Source organism: Mustelus asterias, chromosome 28 (assembly GCF_964213995.1).
Source record: "Mustelus asterias chromosome 28, sMusAst1.hap1.1, whole genome shotgun sequence".
Taxonomy (NCBI): Eukaryota; Metazoa; Chordata; class Chondrichthyes; order Carcharhiniformes; family Triakidae; genus Mustelus; species Mustelus asterias.
In genome coordinates, this window is record NC_135828.1 from 7475242 (window position 1) to 7495174 (window position 19933).

The following is a 19933-nucleotide window of genomic DNA, read 5'->3' on the forward strand; positions in this document are numbered from 1 at the left end:
GTATAGATTCCCATTGCAAATAAAGCACTGAAACATGACGTTACACAAACTTTGGGTCTTTTGAGGGCAGCCCATCAAGAATGTATCAACTCGCTTTCTAAGTTATTACTGAATCAACCTCCAGCCACCCTTTTGGGAAATGCATTCCTAATTTTAATTTAACATGTTAAAAGCAAATCTCATCTTGTCTTAGGGTCTTTTAAATCCGTATTGGCTGGGTACTCGCCCATCCGCCTCCAAAAACTGTTTCTCCTTATTCACTCTACCAAAACTCTTCATGATTTTGAACATGCCTTTGCTCCTTGAAGAACTCCACCTTCCTTCGTCTCTCCCAGTAACTGAACAACAGCAAATTGCCCAGGCCCCAAAGGGTCACAGACCCTCATCTCTCTGCCCAGTACATTGGAACCTGTGTACTCTGCTGCCAGAGAAGTTACTGAAAATGGTTGTACAACTTTGTGCTGTCAGATACCCTATAAAAATATGTAAAATATACTTGCAGAATTAAATGGCTGGCACAGTGGTTAGCACTGCTGCCTCACCGCGCCAGCGACCCAGGTTCGATTCCCAGCTTGGGTCACCGTCGAAGTCTGCACGTTCTCCTCCTGTCTGTGTGTGGTTCCTCCGGGTGCTCCGGTTTCCGAAAGACGTGCTGGTTAGGTGCATTGGCCGTGCTAAATTCTCCCTCAGTGTACCCAAACAGGTGCTGGAAATGTGGCGACTAGGGGATTTTCACAGTAACTTCATTGCAGTGTTAATGTAAGCCTACTTGTGACACTAATAAATTTAAAAAAAAGAATGAGGTAAAAATGTTACTGACGCAGCTCACCACTGCCTTCTCAAAAGCAATTGGGGATGGGTAATAAATGCTGGCCTTGCCCGTGAATAAAAAACATGCATATAATTCTGCGTGGTGCCAAAAGCAACACAAACTCCTTGGGGGATGGCTCAGTTGGCTGGACGACCAGCGTCAGCTTCACAGGGTTTTTGATCCCTATTCCGGCTGATCTCTGAAGCGGTCCAGCATACCACGTGTTTCAAAATTAGCGATGGAAAACAAATGCTGCCCTTGCCAACATCACCTACATCCCCATGGAAGAATTAAAAACAAGTTCTGATATTTGCATTTATTTACAACGGCAAAAATAGTTTCTTCGAGATTTTGTGGAAAATTAAAAAATATAAAACGTTGCATTCGCTCAATAATTTGCTTTTGAAGCATTCGAGTCTTCCAGTTTATGGTAAATCTACACTGCGGCCAGCCTTAAAGCCCACTTGGCTGTGTCATAGTGAAACAGTAGATCTTGCGGGGCAGAGATAAAGAATTAGAGAGTAGTTGCAAAAGTGGTGACTTTGTAGAGGTGCCACGACTGTCTTCATTTGTCCTGGTTATCGGGTAGTCGTATCCCCATGCTTTGTAGAATGTTCGAGGCAGGCCCAGCCAGGCCGGCTTGTGAGCTGTACGACTCCAACAGGTTCTCCACCAGGTTCAAGTCCACATCCACGGGCAGAATCTTCAAATTCCCTTCAGAGTCGCTTTCCGATTCACCCTCTGCTTCTGTAGTTACATTAGGTTCATCCGAGCCAACCTGAGAGACCAAAGAGAAAACTGCAACATCGAGTACATCACAGGTAAGCCTAAGAAAACACATGCTTTGAGCCTAATGGTGCACGTACACTGAGCTAGTTACAACAGGACAGTACTTCATTATTACTGTCTCATTCCATCCTAACCAGAAGAGAACTCTGCATGTCTGTGCTATTAAGAAACATGTCTCCCATTTAGACAAATTCTGAGCAGACTCTAAACCACCAAGGGGTCATTTTAACATGTACAAGATTTGGAGTTGCGCTCCATGCAACACTAAACCCGAGGGGTCTCCAACCAGATCTCTCTATCTCGAGTCACCACAAGACCCAGAACTATCCTGCACATTTAGCACCAGCAAGCAAATGGTCGCCTTCTTGGAAGAAATAAATTGAGTGAGTCGGTGAGATGGAAGAACAATTATGTAGTAAGAAGATGCAAGGGCACAACTAGGAGAGTTTGGGAGTGAGCTGGGTTTGGGAAGAGTTTAGAGGCAGTAATGTAGGTGGTCTCTATCATCTAAAGTTGATGTATTCATGTCACAAGTAGGCTTACATTAACACTGCAATGAAGTTACTGTGAAAATCCCCTAGTCGCCACATTTCCAGCGCCTGTTTGGGTACACTGAGGGAGAATTTAGCACGGCCAATCCACCTAACCAGCACGTCTTTCAGACTGTGGGAGGAAACTGGAAGAAACCCACGCAGACACGGGGAGAACGTGCAGACTCCGCACAGACCTTGACTCAAGCTGGGAAACGAACCGGGATCCCTGGTGTTGTGAGGCAGCAGTGCTAACCACCATTTAGTATCAGCTTAGGTGAGGCTGAAGCATGCATAGGCCGGGGCGAGAAAAAAAACCCACTACATGATCATTTGTGAAGAGGAATTTGGAGTTGTTCCTACTCCTTATAATGGGGAAGGGTGGGGGTGATGTAACACAGTATTTTATTATTACTGTCTCATTCCATCCTAATGTGGAGATGCCAGCGTTGGACTGGGGTAAACATAGTAAGAGTTTTAACAACACCAGGTTAAAGTCCAACAGGTTTATTTGGGAGCAAATGCCATTAGCTTTCGGAGCGCTGCTCCTTCGTCAGATGGAGTGCAGATTTCCACTCCATCTGACGAAGGAGCAGCGCTCCGAAAGCTAATGGCATTTGCTCCCAAATAAACCTGTTGGACTTTAACCTGGTGTTGTTAAAACTCTTACTGTTTCATTCCATCCAGACCAGAAGAGAACTCTGCATGTCTGTGCTAATAAGAAACATGTCTCCCATTTAGACAAATTCTGAACAGACTCCGTAAACCACCAAGGGGTTTTTAAGATTTGGAGTTGCGCTCCATACAATGTTAAACTCGAGGGGTCTCCAACCATACCTCTCTCAAGTCAGGTTGAGAGAGAATATGCTTGGCTTGACATCCTCAGGAGGATGTCAAGCCAAGTATATTCATCGTGATGGCCAGTACTCAGAGCAGTTGAGTGGGAAAACACAAAATTAGAAAAACGTGTCACTTCTCGTGGACAACAATGGACAAACCCAGCATTCTGGTGTCCCACAAATTTTCTTAAGCCAGTAAACAGACAGTTCATTGTACTACCTGCAAACCCGTGTACTTATATTTTAATACCACTCCTCTCATAGGGCTAGGTATTTTGCAGTACCTTAGTGGGGAATGTGGACGATGAGTAAAAAGGAATTCAGACTGGAAGCTGTGATGATGACAAAGTTCAGAGGCTTTAGAAGTTGTGAGTGAGGCGATAAGTCACAAAGCATTGGGGGAAAGAGCTCCAGAGCACATGGCACTCATGATGGAGTGTAAGTGTGGGTGAATAAGGGCTCCACTGGTGTCCAAAAAGCAGAGGGGACAAATGGAATCAAAGTTCTGATTGTCCTGTACGTATTATAATTCAATTTACCATTTGACATCAGAAAAGGGAATAGAATGACATTTGGGGTCTACTTGATGCTTGGACTACCAATGGGCAGGGACAAGACGACTGTTAAAAATTACAGTGAGCGAGATGTACCAATCTAATCTTGGTGCCATGCGCAAACCTGGTTTTCCTGCGGCAGGAATCTAGATATGAACCGACTGTCTTTTTCACAGGTAACGTACCTCTTCAGTGAGTTTAGTAAAGCTTTTGCCGATATGGGTGCCAGCCAGCTCCTGGTCCATCTGCTCCATGTAGTCGCGAATATTCTCCAGAGCCTTTGCTGCTGACATATCCCCCTCCAGTTTACCCTCTTTGTCAGAATCTGCTTCGCTGTCCAATAAATCATAATCCTCTTCCTCGTCAACATCGTCCGAGTCAAGCTCATCGGATTCCACCCCTGTAGACAAGACCACAGAACAGCCAACTCAAAAAATCATGCATCAATCTGGCACTTTTCACGACCAATGGACACCTCAAAGCACTTTACAGCCAATTAAGTATTTTACTTTTTTTTTGAAGGTGTTGTCACTTGTAATATAGGAAACACGGCAGCCAATATGCACACACACAAACAGCAATGTGATAATGCCCAGGCATTATGTTGATCAATTGACCAGGGAACTGGAGATAGCTCTCCCATCCTCTCTGAAATAGTGCCATGGGATCTTTTTACACCCATGTGAGCAGGTAGACGGAGCCTCTTTAACATCTCATCTGAAACATGGCACCTTGGAGAGTGGAGCACAGTCTCCCTACTGCACTGGAACACCAGCCTTGATCTTTGTACTCAAGCCCGGCAATGGGACTTGAACCCACAGCCTTGTGACTCGGAGACAAGCGAGCTGCCAAGTGAGCCATGTATGAAGCCATTGCCACCAGGGCTGACAATGACCTGAGGTGGGAAGCAAAATTACATTGAAAGAATAGAAACAGTAGGCCAGTTAAAACATGGAAATACAGGTTAACATTTCAGTTCTGATGCTGGGTCTGTACCTGAAACAATAACCTGTCTTCTCTCATTACACACATGATATCCACTTGAATAGGCAGACGTTCACTAATGTCCTTTAGGGAAGGAAATCTGCCGTCCTTACCTGGTCTGGCCTACATGTGGCTCCAGAGGCACAGCAATGTGGTTGACTCTCAACTGCCCTCTGAAATGGCCTAGCAAGCCACTCAGTTCAAGGGCAATTGGAGATGGGCAGTAAATGCTGGCCAGCCAGCGATGCCCATGTCCCACAAATGAATTTTTTTAAAAAAGAGGCCTCACACGTCCAGCATTAAGGTGACACTTCCCACGCTGCACATTCCTACCTAGGATCCTTTCCAAAGCACTGGTGAAGGAATTCACATCAAATTGGACTTGGCTGGTAGCTGAAGATCTGAGATTGAGAGAGTGGAAAGAATCACAAATGATATCACAGCAGCAAGATCTTTATGATGCATTGTCGATGGGCTCAGTTTAGTAACCATTTTCAAAGCACATCACAACAAACCTAATGATTACGCAATAAGGTTGAGCATCCAAAGCTGGAGACAGTTGTCTATTTGTTGGCCAGCTAACAGTTCAGTATGTACTAGTCAATCCCCTTTGGCTCTCCATGTGCGGACTTGGGACAACTGTGATCTTCGTGTGAAGCTGGGATGAGAGGGCAGCAATAATGGGACCAGATCCTGTTTAAATCATAGAATCCCTACAGTGCAGAAGGAGGCCATTCAGCCCATTGAGTCTGCATCGACAACAATCCTATCCAGGCTCTATCCCCGTCACCCCATGTATTTACCCTGCTAATCTCCCTGACACTGATGCTCAACTTACCATGGCCAATCCACCTAATAAGAAGTTTAACAACACCAGGTTAAAGTACAACAGGTTTATTTGGTAGCAAAAGCCACAAGCTTTCGGAGCCTTAAGCTCCTTCTTCAGGTGAGAATCACTCTCACCTGAAGAAAGAGCTTAAGGCTCCGAAAGCTTGTGGCTTTTGCTACCAAATAAACCTGTTAGGACTTGTTGTTAAACTTCTTACTGTGTTTACCCCAGTCCAACGCCAGCATCTCCACATCATGACAATCCACCTAACCCACACATCTTTGGACTGTGGGAGGAATTCAGTCTCTGTGTTGAGGTCACTTCTTTCTATGACACTTGCTGATTTTAGCGGTAAATAGTGAATTTCGCAGAAAGCAGCAGGGTCACAACCTGAGGTGCTGGATTTCACCTGGGAAGGACGAAAGAACGGAGCTGGGACACATTCCGTGCCCCAGATGGAGGGACGGCTGGAGGAAGAGGTGTTGGGAGAACTCAAGTGTGCATGAGAGGAAAGAAACAAAAGCTGCTGCACTTTGGAAAGGGGGGGGGGGGGGGGGGGGGGAAGAAAGTCTGGATGTGAGAAGTGTCAGCTAAATAGATAAGTCACGGGAGTGGAGAGTTAACTTGGTTGGGCGGGGTGGGGTGATTGGTGGGGGTGAGGGGGGATGCTGGTTCACTGTAGTCTACACCAATTTTAAAAAATACACATATAATTAATACTTAGGTTCTATACCGTGGTATCTCTGCACCTTCGTGTGAGGACACCTTCGAGACAAAAGCCTTCATACTCTTGGTGACATCACTTAGATCATAATCCAGTTCCTCCTCCGGTCTGACGGAGTTTAGGAGCTTCCTTCCCGAGGCCTCTTCCAGCATCTGATCCAACTCCTCCGGTGAAATATCCAACCAGCTGTCATCTAGGGAGGCAAAGCAGCCAAAAAATGTGAAATAACAAGATGCGAGGGAGCCATCTGGACAGGAGGTGGTTACATGGAATATTCATTAAAAATGCTCTCATTGAGAATGGGAAGGGTTTGAGGAAAAAAGGCTGTGCGATGCAACATCGAATCCCTGGGCAGGAGACGTTTCGCACAAGCATTTCCACCCCAAACTTGTTACTGAGAGAAGGGAGGACGGAGCAGGCTGAACCTGGAACACACGTGTCCCTGTCAACTGAAGTCATGTCAGGAACATCGAAAAGATAACTGCGAAACAAGTTAAATTAGCCTAATTTCAGATTTCCAGCACACACAGCATTTTGCTTTTGAACTGGACTACATTCCGAATTTCATTGCAGCGAGCATTTCATTCCCAGGCACACTGTCTCACTCGATCTGACCACAAATCAGCTCCAATATGTACACAAATAGGAGGGTAGTAATTTAATCCATTTGTGCCTATCCATCGAGAAATACCAAATCATTCCCATCATAATCCCCAGCTTTTTAAACCATTCCAGGACATCTTCCCTCGCTTTCCATCGGCAATATCACACGGATTGACCTGTGGGAAGAATTTCCTGACAACATTTGTCTTTTGCCAAATTGAACCTGAGCCAATTTCCTCCCACAGTCCAGAGATGTGTGGGTCAGGTTGATTGGTCTTGCTAAGTTGACCCTAATGTCAGGGGATTAGCAGGTTAAATAAGTGGGGTTATGGGAATAGGGCCAGGGTGGGATTGTGGTCGGTGCGGACTCGATGGGCCAAGTGGCCTCCTTCTGCACTGTAGGTATTCTATGATTCACAGCAAAAGAAAGGGGCACCAACATTGAGAATGTTTGTGGTTCCCCAATACTCTTGGTAAGTCACAAAGGGTTCCACCGCTCAAAGGTTGAGAAACCCTGGGTTATAGTAATAATAGAACAAAATGAAGGAACAAGATGGATGTGAAGGCATAAATTTAAGTCAGTTTGATTGTATTATTTCAATTTGGCCATCTTGCTATTTTTAAATAGTGATTCTTGTCCTTTTCTTTGCAAAGTGAATGTTTTATTAAACATATAAAAAGGTAAATGTTAAATCGAGGTTATGACCAGTCAAAATAAAAAGAAAAAAGATGCAGACCAGAATCAAGAGTCTATATATTTGTTAGATTTTACATGTAATGGAATGAGAATGCTGTTGTACAAAAGGATGAATTGAAGCAATTATTAGAAAACTGCAGAAAAGGTCCTTACAAAAATAACAGAACTCAAACTGGGCTGTGGTGGCATCACATGAAGGTGTTGAAGGAAGTGAGAGAAGAGATTTGAGGATCTGGTCACAATTCCTCAATTCTCCCTCCTATGTAATTTCGTGCAGAGAACACTGATGTTACTTCAAGAATAGAAAGTAGGATCAACTGGGTAACTGAAGCAGTTCCGCTAATATCAGTTCTGTGCAAACAACTGAATCCATAATTCAAGGTCAAAATTGTGAGCATCTTAAAAAATACCCATTGTGCTAATTGAGAACAGATAATGTGGCTTTGTAAAGGGCAAGCTACGATTGGCAAATTAACATTTTAGTGAACTGAATTGGACGGATAAAGGAACATTGATTTTTTGCGATGAAATGTTCTTTTTGAAGCGATATCGAAGTAGTGTAGTGAGTAATGTGAGGCAAAGGAATCTTCTGAAACCTTGACCCTGCACTGACCATCGCCTAAGCCTGACGACCCCCTGAAGACCATCAAACACATGTTGATGTTGGAAAGACAAATAACTTGCATCTCTATTCCCCTTTCAACCCAAAGCACTTCACAGGCAATGAAGAAGTTCTGAAGGATAATTACTGTTGTAATATAAATAACCTGGCAGCAATGTGTGTAAAACAAGTTTCTGTAAATAATAATGTAATCATGATCCGATAAGCTGGTTCAGGGGTAAAATATTGGCCAGGAATTCAGTGCGAGTTCCCCAGTTCTTCCAATAGTGATATAGCATCTTTTATGTCCACTTGTGAGGACAGACGGAGGCTTCAGTTTCACAGCTCATGCAAAAGAAGGCACTTCTTTCAATGCAGCACCTAGTACAGCACTGAACATATCAGCCTAGTAATGTGTTTAAGTTCTGGATACATTATGAGCCAAGATGTTGACACCCTGATTTTAAACAGAATGGGTTTTGGGTGGGTGAGTGGTGAAATGAGTTTGACCTGTTGCCCTCGGGTGTTCGAAGAGCAATCTTTTGCACCTGAACATCAGCCACAAGTAATACTTGAGAAATCACTTTACTGAACAGGTTGTCATTGAAATCTCTCTGCTGTTGCCACCACAAACCCAAACTCAAAGCAGGGCCAATGCCACATTCTCAGTGGCTGGGCCAAGGGGTCACAGATTGTGGCTGAGACAGTCCTGCTGCTGCCGGTGGCTCATAGTGCCTTGAGTTGCTAGGTCTGTTTGAAATCTATCCCATTTAGCATGGTGATCGTGCCGTACAACACCATGGAGGGTATCCTCAATGTCAAGATGTGACTTTGTCTCTACAAGGACTGCACAGGGGTCACTCCTACTTGTTACTGTCATGGACAGATGCATCTGTGGCAGGCAGGTTAGTGAGGGCGAGGTCAAGTATGTTATTTATCTCTTGTTGGTTCCCTCACCACCAGTCACAGACCTAGTCTAGCACCCATGTCCTTTAGGTCAGTAGTAGTACTACCACTTTTGGTGATGAACATTGAAGTCCCCCAACCAGAGTACATCCTGTTGTGCCCTTGCCACCCTCAGTGCTTCCTCCAAGTGGCATTCAACATGCAGGAATACTGATTCATCAGCAAGGGCGGGGGAAGGGTGGGGGGAGGTGGTGTTGGGGGGTGGGGGGAGGAGTGGGGCGAATTCAGTGAAGAAAGTGACTGGCTCGGATGGGCTACCCTGATGAGTACTCAGATCCTGCGCGGACCAGCTGGCGTGGATATTCGCAGGCATTTGTAACCTTTCTTTACACCAATCTGAGGTCCCTATCTGCTTCAAGAAGACAACCATAATCCCTGTACCAAATAAAACCCAAGCAGCGCACCTTAATGACTATCATCCGGTGGCTCTAACATCCATCTTTATGAAGTGCTTTGAAAGGTTAATCATGGCAATTCTGGCCTCCTGGATTGCCTGGATCCACTACAGCTTGCCTATCACCGCAACAGGTCCACAGCAGACGCCATCTCCTTGGCCCTATACTCTATCCTGGAAGAACTAAATAACAAGCATACCTATGACATTCCTTTTTATTAACTACTGTCCAGCCTTCAACACCATTATTCCTACAAAACTCATCTCTAAGCTACGAGGTCTCGGGTTCGGCATCTCCCTCTTTGACTGGATCCTAGACTTCCTAATCAGTAATGATAGGCAACAACACCTCCTCCAAAATCATCCTCAACACCTTGTGGCTGAATAACAGTTCTATATTCCATGGAGACTGCAACTTCTAAAGCCTTCTTTAGGTTTAGGTTCCTTTCTGTTAACACCGCCTTTGCGTAGCTTCGCTTCTTGACCCACACGCTGGTCTGACTCCAATGGTGTCGTTCAAGACATCCCCGAATTCTCAGTGTTCAGCTAATTTCTTCAAAGTAGCGACAAACTGTGTTACTGATTCATCTTCTTGTTGGTTACACTTATGGAACCTGAACCTCTCGGCGATGACCAAAGGTTTAGGTGAGAAAGAGCCCTGCAAGATTCCAGCTATCTTGTAGGTTTTCGAGCCTGGCTTTTCCAGCTGGACCAGACTTCTCAGGAGGTTGAATGTTTCCATCCACCAACTCCCCTACTCGGGAAAATTAGGATTACAATATCTGCTGCAATTTGTTTGCTGGGACAAAATAATTTAATCTTTCAGGATATGAGCTCCATCGCTTGGTGTTCTGTCTCACAGCACCAAAGATTCCCACCATTTTTCCTTTGAAAAGTGTTTGCGTAAGCATGATGTGCCACAAATTGTTTCAGCATTACCTCGCTTCTTTTTCAAAGAAGGTGCCTTAAAATGCCCTTGTTCCAACTAGGAGCAACGCGAATACACATCAAGAGGAGGTCACATATGTTGCCTCGGATACAAGGGTTACACATGTCTTGTGCAGCCATCAGTTTAGCACAGGAAATGCCTTTGCTCATGTTGCTGACATGGAACTAAAGGCAAATCGCTTTGATGAGATTGAGTGAGACTTAAATGGAGAAACAAGCTGAGACATAATTGGGGTGGGAGGGTATTCATTTTGTAAACTTGAATGAACGCAGTACCTTGCATCACATCAATTAGCATTCAATACCTAAGACTTGAAAACAAATAAACGAGAAAACAATACCACCATTGTGCATTCAAAATGTATTAATTTTCCTAACTCGACTGCTATGACGAGGTGCAGCCTCGATATCTGTGGCTATGCCCCGTTATGTGAAATAACTTTGGCAGGCATCCTTTGGTGGCCTGAGGCGTGTAAGGCCCCAACCTACTTAAGGTTTTCTTCCCTGGAGCAAATTGTGATGATAGTTGTACAATTGATTTAGATATATGTATTTCTTTTGGTGTTTGGGAGAATGTTTAAACATTCAACTCATGCTACCCCCAGTCTGTATGTCTGGAGGGTTTGCAGCTCAGATTTTGGGAGAGCAGGATAATTACCCATTTCAGCCTTGCAAGTGTTTATTTTAAGTAAAGCTAATGGACTTTAATTTACTTAAGTTCCCCTGGGATTTTGGTTTAACGTGATTGACAGGGTCCTGTGATGATGTGGTTTATGTGCATAGCTGGGTCTGTAGCAGAGGAAAGCACTTTTTCAGAAAGTAGTTTGTTGCAATTGAAGCCTGGAAGCCTTGAAGTGAGAAGGATTTTGCAGGTTTCTGGAACTCCATCTCTCTCTGAAAGCTAAAAGGCTGTTAACAAACATTAAAGTATGCCTGGGTTTGCTAGCTATATTATTTTAAAGGAGAATTGATTTATGCATCAATGGGGCTTATTTGGCCTAACCTGTTGGAGTTGATGGGGTCACAGGCAGATGTATGATAGGACACCCTTGGATTGTCCTGAGCAATGTACCTAATGTGTCTGCTTGGTGCTCCTTCTCGGTTAAGGTGACCAGAGAACCCCCCCGACCCCTTGGGGAGAATGGGAACCTGGAGTGAGGTTGAAGTTCCCCTCCCCTATTGCCTAGCCACTGATGGAAGACGCCCATGGCTAGAGCACTTTTGTGGAGGTACGAGCTCGAATCCAGCAAAGATTGTCGACCTGGATCTCCAAGCAACACCATCTCACCATTTTACCAGGATGCTGCCTGGTTTAGAGGGTAGGTCTTATGAGGAAAGGTTGAGGGAGCTAGGGCTGTTCTCTCTGGAGCGGAGGAGGCTGAGGGGAGACTTAATAGAGGTTTATAAAATGATGAAGGGGATAGATAGAGTGAACGTTCAAAGACTATTTCCTCGGGTGGATGGAGCTATTACAAGGGGGCATAACTATAGGGTTCGTGGTGGGAGATACAGGAAGGATATCAGAGGTAGGTTCTTTACGCAGAGAGTGGTTGGGGTGTGGAATGGACTGCCTGCAGTGATAGTGGAGTCAGACACTTTAGGAACATTTAAGCGGTTTTTGGATAGGCACATGGAGCACACCAGGATGATAGGGAGTGGGATAGCTTGATCTTGGTTTCAGATAAAGCTCGGCACAACATCGTGGGCCGAAGGGCCTGTTCTGTGCTGTACTGTTCTATGTTCTAATTGTCCAGCCTTTTTTTGTTCATTCGTGGGACATGGGCGTCGCTGGCTGGGCCCAGCATTTATTGCCCATCCCTACTTGCCTGAGGGCAGTTGAGAGTCAACCACATTGCTGTGGCTCTGGAGTCACATGTCGGCCAGACCGGGTAAGGACGGCAGATTTCCTTCCCTAAAGAACATTAGCGAACCAGATGGGTTTTTCCCAACAATGATTTCATGGTCATCAGTAGATTCTTAATTCCAGATTTTTAAAAATTGAATTGAATTGGCGGCATGGTGGCACAGTGGTTTTGCACTGCTGCCTCACAGCGCCAGGGTCCCAGGTTCAATTCCGGCCTTGGGTCACTGTCTGTGTGGAGTTTGTATGTTCTCCCCGTGTGTCTGTGTGGTTTCCTCCGGGTGCTCCAGTTTCCTCCCAGTCCAAAGATGTGCGGGTTAGGTTGATTGGCTATGCTAAATTGACCCTAGTGTCAGGGGGATTAGCAGGGTAAATGCTTGGGAGTTGTGGGAATAGGGCCTGAGTGGGATTGTGGTCAGTACAGACACGATGGGCTAAATGGCCTCCTTCTGCACTGTTGGGATTCTATAAAATTCCACCATCTGTTGTGGCGGGATTCAAACCCAGGTCCCCAGAACATTCGCTGAGTTTCTGGATTAATAAGCTAGCGATAATACCACAGGGCCAGGCTTCCCCTTACGATAATGTAATTTGAAGCAATGTTTCAGATTTACTTCATTTTTGCTGATTACTATCTCTGAACACTTCTATAAAGCCTCCTTCTATTACTGCATTTCAGGTTTCAATACTTCTTTTCTCGTAACTCCTAAAGGCCAATCTCAGGGTCCATTATTGCCCCTGGGGCTTTGATAACTGCCTCAACGACGGAGGCTGTGGTGTGACTGCAGCCCTTACAACAGCGTAATCACTCCATGGTCTAAGCTATGAACTTCTCAGGCACGGTCGCTCAAATGTACCCACCATCCTCTGGAGGGAGGGTGTCTCCTTCTTTCTGTAGTTCTTCCACACTGTAGGACAGAGTTTGCAGAGTCTGCAGGACCTGTTCCCCTGGGCTTAAGGCAGATGAACTGAGGAGACCAGAAAGAGTGAGTGTGACTTTCTTAAAACAAAAAGACTAATGCTAAATTATTTATGAGCGCTTAAGACGTTCGATGGGACGCCAGATGAAAATGCAAAAAAATTAGAAGTGTTTCATCACTTGTGACTATAAACAGCTGCTGTAAACACATAAAAGGTAGTTAGTATTCGCTTAAGTGGGAACAATATTACATATTTCCAGTGTGCTGGCATTTGGGATTCAAATAAATACTTCATCCAGTCGCAAGTAAAATATTTGTATTTGCAATTCATGGCTATAATGTATTAGTGATGTGGAGATGCCGGCATTGGACTGGGGTAAACATAGTAAGAAGTCTCACAACACCAGGTTAAAGTCCAACAGGTTTATTTGGTAGCACAAGCTTTTGGAATGTCATTCCTTCTTCTTGTGAGTGAGAATCACTCACCTGATGGAGGGGCAGCGCTCCGAAAGCTCGTGATTCCAAATAAACCTGTTGGACTTTAACCTGGTATTGTGAGACTTCTTACTGCACAATGCATTAGTGTAGCATTTTAAAACTTTTCTGTAAGGGGTCACTTGCCAATAATGGTACAATTCCAGGGATCCCCTGCAACACTGGCACATGTCCAGGGATCCCCTGTCTTAACCTCTGAAAGACCATAAGACCATAAGACATAGGAGCGGAAGTAAGGCCATTCGGCCCATCGAGTCCACTCCACCATTCAATCATGGTTGATTTCAACTCCATTTACCCGCTCTCTCCCCATAGCCCTTAATTCCTCGAGAAATCAAGAATTTATCAATTTCTGTCTTGAAGACGCTCAACGTCTCGGCCTCCACAGCCCTCTGTGGCAATGAATTCCACAGACCCACCACTCTCTGGCTGAAGAAATTTCTCCTCATCTCTGTTCTAAAGTGACTCCCTTTTATTCTAAGGCTGTGCCCCCGCGTCCTAGTCTCCCCTGTTAATGGAAACAACTTCCCTACGTCCATCCTATCTAAGCCGTTCATTATCTTGTAAGTTTCTATCAGATCTCCCCTCAACCTCCTAAACTCCAATGAATATAATCCCACGATCCTCAGACGTTCATCGTATGTCAGGCCTACCATTCCTGGGATCATCCGTGTGAATCTCCGCTGGACCCGCTCCAGTGCCAGTATGTCCTTCCTGAGGTGTGGGGCCCAAAATTGCTCACAGTACTCCAAATGGGGCCTAACCAGTGCTTTATAAAGCCTCAGAAGTACATCCCTGCTTTTGTATTCCAAGCCTCTTGAGATAAATGACAACATTACATTTGCTTTCTTAATTACGGACTCAACCTGCAAGTTTACCTTTAGAGAATCCTGGACTAGGACTCCCAAGTCCCTTTGCACTTTAGCATTATGAATTTTGTCACCGTTTAGAAAATAGTCCATGCCTCTATTCTTTTTTCCAAAGTGTACAACCTCGCACTTGCCCACGTTGAATTTCATCAGCCACTTCTTGGACCACTCTCCTAAACTGTCTAAATCTTTCTGCAGCCTCCCCACCTCCTCAATACTACCTGCCCCTCCACCTATCTTTGTATCATCGGCAAACTTGGCCAGAATGCTCCCAGTCCCGTCATCTAGATCGTTAATATATAAAGAGAACAGCTGTGGCCCCAACACTGAACCCTGCGGGACACCACTTGTCACCGGTTGCCATTCTGAGAAAGAACCTTTTATCCCAACTCTCTGCCTTCTGTCTGACAGCCAATCGTCAATCCATGTTAGTACCTTGCCTCGAATACCATGGGCCCTTATTTTACTCAGCAGTCTCCCGTGAGGCACCTTGTCAAAGGCCTTTTGGAAGTCAAGACACTATCAGTTTCCTAAGGAAAGCAGTGAACCTGTTGCAGAAAATCCTTTTTTGCGGATTAACATACAACAACAGAAATGGTATGTTAGCAACGGACCCCATCCGTGGCTGGAATTCCCTCTATGAATACAGTTAAAAAGAACACCTAATAAAGAATGTGTTTATCAAGTGGAGAAGATACTGTATTATATTGGGATACTCATCAATTTAAATGATAGAACTTATACTTTGCTTTTGTTTTCTAATCGTGTTATTTTTATTTGTTTATGCAAAGGTAGGCATGCTGGCTGGCCAGCATTTATTGCCTATCCCTAGTTGCCCTTGAGAAGATGGAGGCAAGCTGCCTTCTTGAACCGCTGCAGTCCATGTGGTGCAGATACACCCACCATGCTGTTAGGGAGGGAATCCCAGGAATTTGGCCCAGTCAAGGAACGGCCGATACAGTTCCATGTCAGGATGGTGTGTAGTTTGAGGGGAAACGTATTTGAACGGTGGTGTTCCCGTGCATCTGCTGCCCCTGTCCTTCTAGGTGGTAGAGGTTGCAGGTTTGGAAGGTGTTTTCAAAGGTACCTTGGTGATTTGCAGCAGAGCAACTTGCAGATGGTACACATTGCTGCCACTGTGCAACAGTGATGAACAGAGTGAATGTTTAAGATTGTGGATGGGATTGTGCCAATCAAATGGGCTACTTTCTTCTGGATGGTGTCGAGCTTCTTGAGTGTTGATGGAGCTGCACTCATCCAGGCAAGTGGAGAGTATTCCATCACACACTGACTCGTGCCTTGTAGATGGTGGATAGGCTCTGGGGAAATCAGGAGCGAGTTACTTTAAGTAGAATTCCCAACCTCTAACCTGCTCTTGGAGCCAGTATTTATACAGTTGTTTCATAGAATCATAGTACAGTACAGGAGGAGGCCATTCAGCCCATCGAGGCTGTATCGACCACAATCCCACCCAGGCCCTATTCCCGTAACCCCACGTATTTACCCTGCCAATCCCCGACACTAGGGTCAATTTAGCATGGCCAATCAACCTAACCCGCACATCTTTCGGACTGTGGGAAGAAACCAGAACACCCGGAGGGAAACCCACGCAGGCACAGGGAGAATGTGCAAACTCCACACAGACAGTGACCCGAGGCCGGGATTGAACCCGGGTCCCTGGTGCTGTGTGACAACAGTGCTAACCACTGTGCCGCCCCTTTCTGTTCTGTTTCTCTAGAGAAACCCCAGAATATTGGGAGATTCAGTGATGATAATGACATAGAGTGTCAAGGGAAGATAGTTAGATTTTTTTTCTTGTTGGAAATAGAATAGAATAGAATATAGAATAGAATATTGCCTGGCACTTGTGTAGTTCAAATGTTACTTGCCACTTATCAGCCCAAGCCTTAATATTGTCCAGGTGTTGTTGCATTTGGACAATGACTCCCCAGTATCTGAGGAGTTAAAATGGTGCTAAACATTGTGGAATTATGATTAAACTTAAATTCACAGCCTGAAATCGATTTATGACAACCAATGAAATTAGGGTAGAGATATTAGGAGAGTAGAAGAATATATCGATACGCAAGGTGTTAGTTTGAGTTGGAGTATCATGCATGACCAGCATGGACCCACACTAACATTCTAGCCTTCAAGTCGCCCTATGACCATCCATAGCTGCAATCACTTCCAGCCTTATGTCCTGTCTCCTTTGATCTGCGTGCCCCTCTTCTCAATGTTATGGCTGTCGGCACCTACAAAACCATACTCAATGCCAACCTATTTGACTAAGCTTCAGGCCACATCTCGGAAAACCCATTTCTCACTCGCAGCTCAGTCGCTCCCTTGATCCCTCGTAAAGCATCACAGCTTGTTTTTATCTTGTGAACGGTACTATACAAATGTTGCTGTAATTATGTGGCAGCTTTTAATCAATGTTGCAATCCTTCAGGGTTTTCCTGTAGTAAATACAGCTGGGTGAGATTTGCCAGAAAACAAACAAAGAACATATTGCAGAGGGACAAAGCAATTTATAATTCAGCATCAAATTTAATCCTTTCTTTACAGATGTCTTATCTGGTAATTAAGAGTTTCACTTAAATCACAGCCAAGTCAGCAATTTTGATTATTTTCCCCTCTTTATTCTTTCACTGGGTTGCGGACATCGCTGACAAGGCAAGTCCATCATTGTCCTTGAACTAAGTGGCTTACTCGGCCATTTCAGTGGGCAGTTAAGGATTAGCTACATTGCTGCAGCCCTGGAGTTGCATGTAGGCCAGGCCAGGTAAAGATGGCAGATTTCCTTCTCTAAAGGACACGAGTGAACTATATAGGTTTCCCTGACAATCAACGATCACCATTATAGAGACTAGCTTTATATTCCAGATTTATTAATTGGATTTTAAATTCCACCAGCTTCGATGGCGGGCTTTGAACCGGTGTTCACCTGGCTCTCTGGATTACTCGTCCACGGACATCACTACTGCGCTCCTGCGCATGCATTGTCAGTTCATCGTAGACAGTAAAAACTGGCAGAGTGCGGAAAGAGCAACGCTGCCATGGTGGGCAACTGCACACCCTCAAAATGGGGGTGGTTTCCACAGGTGACTCTGTCTGTCAGTCCAACAAGAATCTGAAGTTTTCATCTATCGTCAAAGGAAGCAGCTCAGGTGCTCCCAATGTTCAAGTGTACAGTGAGGCTGTTTATTCAAACGCCTGGCTTCATTCCAACTGTGGAGGATGGTGCTGTCACCAGATAGTGAGCCTTAAACAAAGGCAGTAAAACAATTGTGTGTGCCAACACAGCTGCTTAGACTCTGGACTCTAAATGGGTGAGCAGTTAATATAACCAATGAAGCTTATTCCTGACAATGCAGTGCACCGGTCCACGTTTATTCTTTATATCAAGTAATTACTTCCAACAGAAAGAGTTCCCTGTTCCGCGGGGTTGAGCGAGTGGTTGAAGTTCATTTATTGTTAACACGCACGAGCACATTATCTTGTACTCCTACCTTTTCGGTCTGGGAACAGAGTGCTGGAAGAAGATCTCCGCTGATTGGAGCAATTCCCTGTATCGTGCCGAACCCTCCAGCTCTCCCTGTCGGACACAAACACACAACTGGCTCAGGTCAAGTGTTTAATAAAACCAAGTGTTAAAAGTGAATGCACTGCCTGAATTGTGAGGTGGTTCAAATTATTATCTTTCTCGTTCAGCTAGGATAGTGGGACCTGTTCTGATGGCTTTCAGACTTTGCTGAGAAGTCTCACTCGGTTGTTTACTGCCTGAGGTGTCTCAGTAGAAAACCTTCGACAAAGCGGCTTTAATTGTGCTTTATAGTTCCAATATATTCTAACCTATCATCGAATGAAATCTTTCACACGCTGGTACTTCGGAATGATGGAGGATGCTGGAGCAGTGAACCTCGAGTGCTCGATAGGTTCAGGGGATTTCACATGCAGAAATTGCTTATGGAAGGAACACATAGGAACAGGACGAGGCCATTTGGCCCCTCAAGCATGTTCTGCCATTCAATGGGTGATTTGTAGCTCAGCTCCACAAGACCACCTTTCCCCCACACCTGGATACCTGAATCCAACACAATCTGTTGCATTGATTAGCAAATGGCTGCTGGTGTCACTGGGTGACAATGGGAATTGGTTCCTGATCAATTAGGGGGAATCAAAGTTACGGGGAGAAGGCAGGAGAATGGGGATGAGAATCATATCAGCCATGATTGAATGGCGGAGCAGACTCGATGGGCCGAATGGCCTAATTCTGCTCCTATATCTTATGGAATATAGGTTATGTACATGAATCAGCAACACCTTTCTGCATGGCTTTGTTCCAGCTGATCTCTGTAACCTCCTCCAGCTTTCCACCCAAGTGCTTGCTCTCCTCTGAACCTGGCAGTCCTCACCAGCCCCAGGAATGGCAAAGCCTGCAGTCCCCTCAGTCTTGCTCCTTTTTTTATTTATTCGTGGGACATGGGCGTCGCTGGCTAGGCCAGCATTTATTGCCCATCCCTAGTTGCCCTTGAGAAGGTGGTGGTGAGCTGCCTTCTTGAATCGCTGCAGTCCACTTGCTGTGGGTTGGCCCACAGTGCCGTTAGGGGGGAAATTCCAGGATTTTGACCCAGCGACTGTGAAGGAACGGTGACATATTTCCAAGTCGGGACGGTGAGTGGATTGGAGGGGAACTTGCAGGTGGTGGTGTTCCCATGTATCTGCTGCCCTTGTCCTTCTAGATTAAAGTGGTCATGGATTTGGAAGATGAGTCTAAAGATCTTTGGTGAATTGCTGCAGTGCATCTTGTAGATAGTACACACTGCTGCTACTGAGCGTCGGTGGTGGAGGGAGTGGATGTGGCATTGCCCTTCCCCTCTCTCACTGTGCAAACTTTCCTGCAGTTTTAAGAACTTCTTCAAAACCTACCTGCTCAACCTTGCTTTCAGTCATCTCTAACTCCTCCCACTACTGCACTCCTTTAATGTCTCCTCTGTGAAGTGTGTTGGGACATGTTCCTTCTATCATAAATGCAAGCAGTTGTCTATGTTTACCGAGATCTGTAGGAGGCTAAATTTATATTTCAACGCCATAAACAATGTAACACTAAAGCTTCACTAAATGGCATCTGAACATTAAGTAGTGCACTGCTGCCATCTGCTGGTAAGAATTAAAAGTAAAGTTTATTTATTAGTCACAAGTAGATTTACATTGACTGTGAAAACCCCCTAGTCGTCACACACTGGCATCTGTTTGTGGTACACTGAGGGAGAATTTAGCATGGCCAATGCACCCTAACCAGCACATCTTTCGGACCGTGGGAGGAAACCCACACAGACACGGGGAGAACGTGCAGACTCCGCACAGACAGCGATCCGAGCCGGGAATTGAACCCGGGTCCCTGGCGCTGCGAGGTAGCAGTGCTAACCACTGTGCCACCGTGCCACCCAAACAGAATCAAACAGATCCTGAGTTTTATTGAGAAAAACAAGAGATGCAATTTGCTTGGCACCACT

The 19933-nt window shown here is 45.2% G+C and overlaps 1 protein-coding gene across 2 annotated transcripts in view; it reads right to left on the minus strand.

Moving 5' to 3' along the window:
* Positions 1 to 1112: 1112 nt before the first annotated feature.
* Positions 1113 to 19933, minus strand: part of ecd (ecdysoneless homolog (Drosophila)) — a 36955-nt gene continuing 18134 nt past the window's right edge. For both annotated transcript variants that reach the window (XM_078199378.1, XM_078199379.1), the window contains 6 exons: positions 17927 to 18012; positions 12992 to 13098; positions 6070 to 6253; positions 4841 to 4908; positions 3709 to 3923; positions 1113 to 1589 (listed from right to left, as the gene is read on the minus strand). In XM_078199378.1, the coding sequence (XP_078055504.1) occupies positions 1377 to 1589; positions 3709 to 3923; positions 4841 to 4908; positions 6070 to 6253; positions 12992 to 13098; positions 17927 to 18012 (873 nt within the window). In that variant the 3' untranslated portion in view covers positions 1113 to 1376. The remainder of the gene's footprint in view (positions 1590 to 3708; positions 3924 to 4840; positions 4909 to 6069; positions 6254 to 12991; positions 13099 to 17926; positions 18013 to 19933) is intronic.